This window comes from Austrofundulus limnaeus, unplaced genomic scaffold (genome assembly GCF_001266775.1).
Source record: "Austrofundulus limnaeus strain Quisiro unplaced genomic scaffold, Austrofundulus_limnaeus-1.0 Scaffold87, whole genome shotgun sequence".
Classification (NCBI taxonomy): Eukaryota; Metazoa; Chordata; class Actinopteri; order Cyprinodontiformes; family Rivulidae; genus Austrofundulus; species Austrofundulus limnaeus.
This window is the reverse complement of record NW_013952489.1, coordinates 1,069,914-1,072,898: the sequence shown is the minus strand read 5'-3', so window position 1 is coordinate 1,072,898 and position 2,985 is coordinate 1,069,914. Positions and strand designations below refer to the sequence as shown.

The 2,985-nt window shown below is 35.7% G+C and overlaps 1 protein-coding gene across 3 annotated transcripts in view; it reads right to left on the bottom strand.

Annotated features, from left to right (window-relative positions):
- Positions 1-2,985, bottom strand: part of LOC106520073 (activin receptor type-2A) — a 73,139-nt gene that overhangs the window by 23,109 nt on the left and 47,045 nt on the right. For all 3 annotated transcript variants that reach the window (XM_014011996.1, XM_014011997.1, XM_014011998.1), the window contains exon 2: positions 1,645-1,852. In XM_014011996.1, coding sequence (XP_013867450.1) covers positions 1,645-1,852 — 208 coding nt within the window. The remainder of the gene's footprint in view (positions 1-1,644; positions 1,853-2,985) is intronic.

The window sequence follows — 2,985 nt, the reverse complement described above, 5'->3', positions numbered from 1 at the left end:
GCCTTATATGTATTAGCTTGGCGCTAGCGCGACAAACAAGCTAAACTGAGGTCCTCCATCCATATTTTCAGTTCGCTAGCAGCCTCGCACCGAGGACCTATCCACATCATCATTTACCCAGAATGCTTTGTGTGTAAATAAAATGGCTCCGTCCGTGCTATTTTTTTTTTAATTTACAAAACTAAACAGCCTACAGTATTTTTACAGTCTTTATTTTACAGTTAAAATATGTTTATCAAATAAAGTCTAATGTTACAACTAATCGAAGTTCCCTTTAAAAACAACATACTGTATTCCTACAAACCAAACACACAAACTCAAGCACAACTACCTTTATGCACTAATCTTGGATTCAACCATTAAGTTTATAAAGTTTTTATGACAAAAATATGAGATTTGCAGTTACCTTCATACAAACGAACACGTGGTAGTTACCATCAATCACTGTTGTATTCAGATGCAGGCCTTTATCCATCGTTTACATTTTTCCAGACTCCGTTTGGGTTTAGGAAATGGAATAAACTCTATTCCGCCCACTAAACACTCTGGGTAACGCGTGTCGGAGTTGCATGTTCCTCACTGACAAAGTTTAACCATGTTTTATGATTATTTTTCAACAAATCTTTATGACCACAACGCGTCCGCAATGATGAACTGGATTGTCGGAGGTAAAGGGGGTTCTGCTCCTCCAGGTAAGGGGTGGTTCACTTTGGGACAAAATGCAACCCCGATTGGTCAGTTACTGACAAACTGATTGACAGGTTGCGTCATGTCAATTCTGAAACATGGGAAGGCACTTAGTATAAACAAATCACACGACTGACCTATAATACGCTGTAGTTTGTGTAGGTAAATAAATATGGTGGCAAAGTTTAACCTATCACTTCTAGTCACTTCACTTGTTTCCGTAGGCAAACATATGTGACAGTATTTAGTAAAAATGTGGCATCCAAATTTTTTAAATTAAGGACAAATTAACTATCAACATGAGAAAAATATTTTGAAAATAGATTTGTTAATCACTTTTAAATTTTTTGGTCTGGACTTTATGACTTTGCAGTGAGTACCTTCAATTAGTTTTAGACATGAACGTTTAATTAAAATTCGTCAAATGTTTCACAAGATATTTTACATACATGAAAGCTTTACACACACGTTTGCATTTCTATCTTTATTAGGACAATGTACTGACTTTCATTCATTTCTGTAACCTAAACCTGACAATTATCTTAAACCTAACCTAAACTCAATTCATACCTTAGTCCTAAAACTAATCCCTAACCTCAAAACGGCATACCCCACATTAGGACTGTTCTCTACTGGTCCTGACAAGGTAGGTGTGTGTACCAGAAAAGGTTGTAAAAAAAGAAACAAAACCCAAGTACATACACACTTGCTAAGACAAAGACGAAAATAAAATCTGTCTTCTGGGTTTTACCTTCTGGCACAGAGAGAAGAATTAATTTAGGAAAAAAAAATATCGGAGTGATCAAATTTCTGCATGTTTATAACATTATTACTTTTCCTCTGAATGAAAACGTATTTTTTTATTCTTAAATAAACTACTTGACCTGTTTAATCTGAAAGACTCTCCTCTGGGCATTGTTTGTCATTTTCTTTGATTTAATCTGACTTCCTGCGTACCTGTCGTAGCAATTGACGTCATCCAGCCAGCAGCCCTGCCTGACGATCTCAATCGTGCCCGAGACGTTCTTCCAGGAGGCGAAGCAGTGCCGCCGCTTGTTCTTCTCGTCGTAGCAGGGTTCAATGTTGCTGCGGTTGATCATGTCCTTCTCCCAGCTCGAGTTGTAGAAAACGCATTCCTGCGTCTCCGAGCGTCCCAGGATGGCACCTGAAGAGGAAGGAAAAGAGTCTCCTTTAGTACCAAGACAGAAAACGCTTTTCTGCAGAAGATTAAATTACATCATCAAACACCTCCTCAGGTTCAGCTTCAAAAGCTTCAAGAAGCAGGTTTTGAATTGGAAAACCAGCAAAAACTGCGAAGAGGGAAATGGAAAAGCTGTTTCTATGTTGACAAAGAAGATAATTTGGTTTTGTTTGAACAGCCAGAACAAGGATATTTCACTGCTGCTTCAAAGCATAAGCTGAACTAGAAATGTGAATGCTGCAGCTAAAACATATTAGTTCTACCAAGTGGAACAGAAATAAAAACAGTAGAACCAAAACTAAACTGAGCTACAACAAGAACAGAAGCTGAAAGTAAAATTAGCTAAACAGCAGCTAAAAGCAAAAGTCAGTAAACTAACTAAAACCTAATATTTGCAAGACAGTAGCTAAAAGCAAGAGGTATAAAAAGGAAACCCCAGAGAAACCACATTTTCTACTAAAATGCAGCATGAATGCTTTTTTAAATAGCAAAACTAGGGCTAAAAAATAAAATGTGCGTAACTGTGGCCTAAAAGATTAAATTAGCAAAACAGTGCCTAAAAAACTAAAATTAGTTAAATGAAAGCTAAAAGTAGCAAAACTGAAGCTAAACATTATAATCAGAGAAATGGCAGCTAAAAGCCAAAAGTAGAACAATAGCTAAAAGCAGGTAAACTGTAATTTGAAGTAGACACAGTGGACAAATATCACAAGACGGCAACTAACAGCTAAAAGCAGCAAAATGAAAGTTAAAGCTAACTGCGGCAGCACAGTAGCTAAAATCCAAAAGTAGAAGGACAGTAGCTAAAAGTACGGTAGTTAAAGACAAACACATGCTGAAGATTTCAACGATTTTTAATAGAAAACATTTTAATGTACTTTTATAGCGAAGATCTTTAAAATGACATAATTTTAAAAAGTTACAAAAACTAAAAATTTGTGCTGTACCAAACAATTATTTTCTAATCGATTATTCTAATGATTATTTTTTCGATTAATCGATTATTCTAACAACAAATCTATAAGTTATTCTGATGTGAGTGCACTGGAAATTTAAAATGTTTTCATCAAATTAACAAGAACAGTTCTTTAATATTG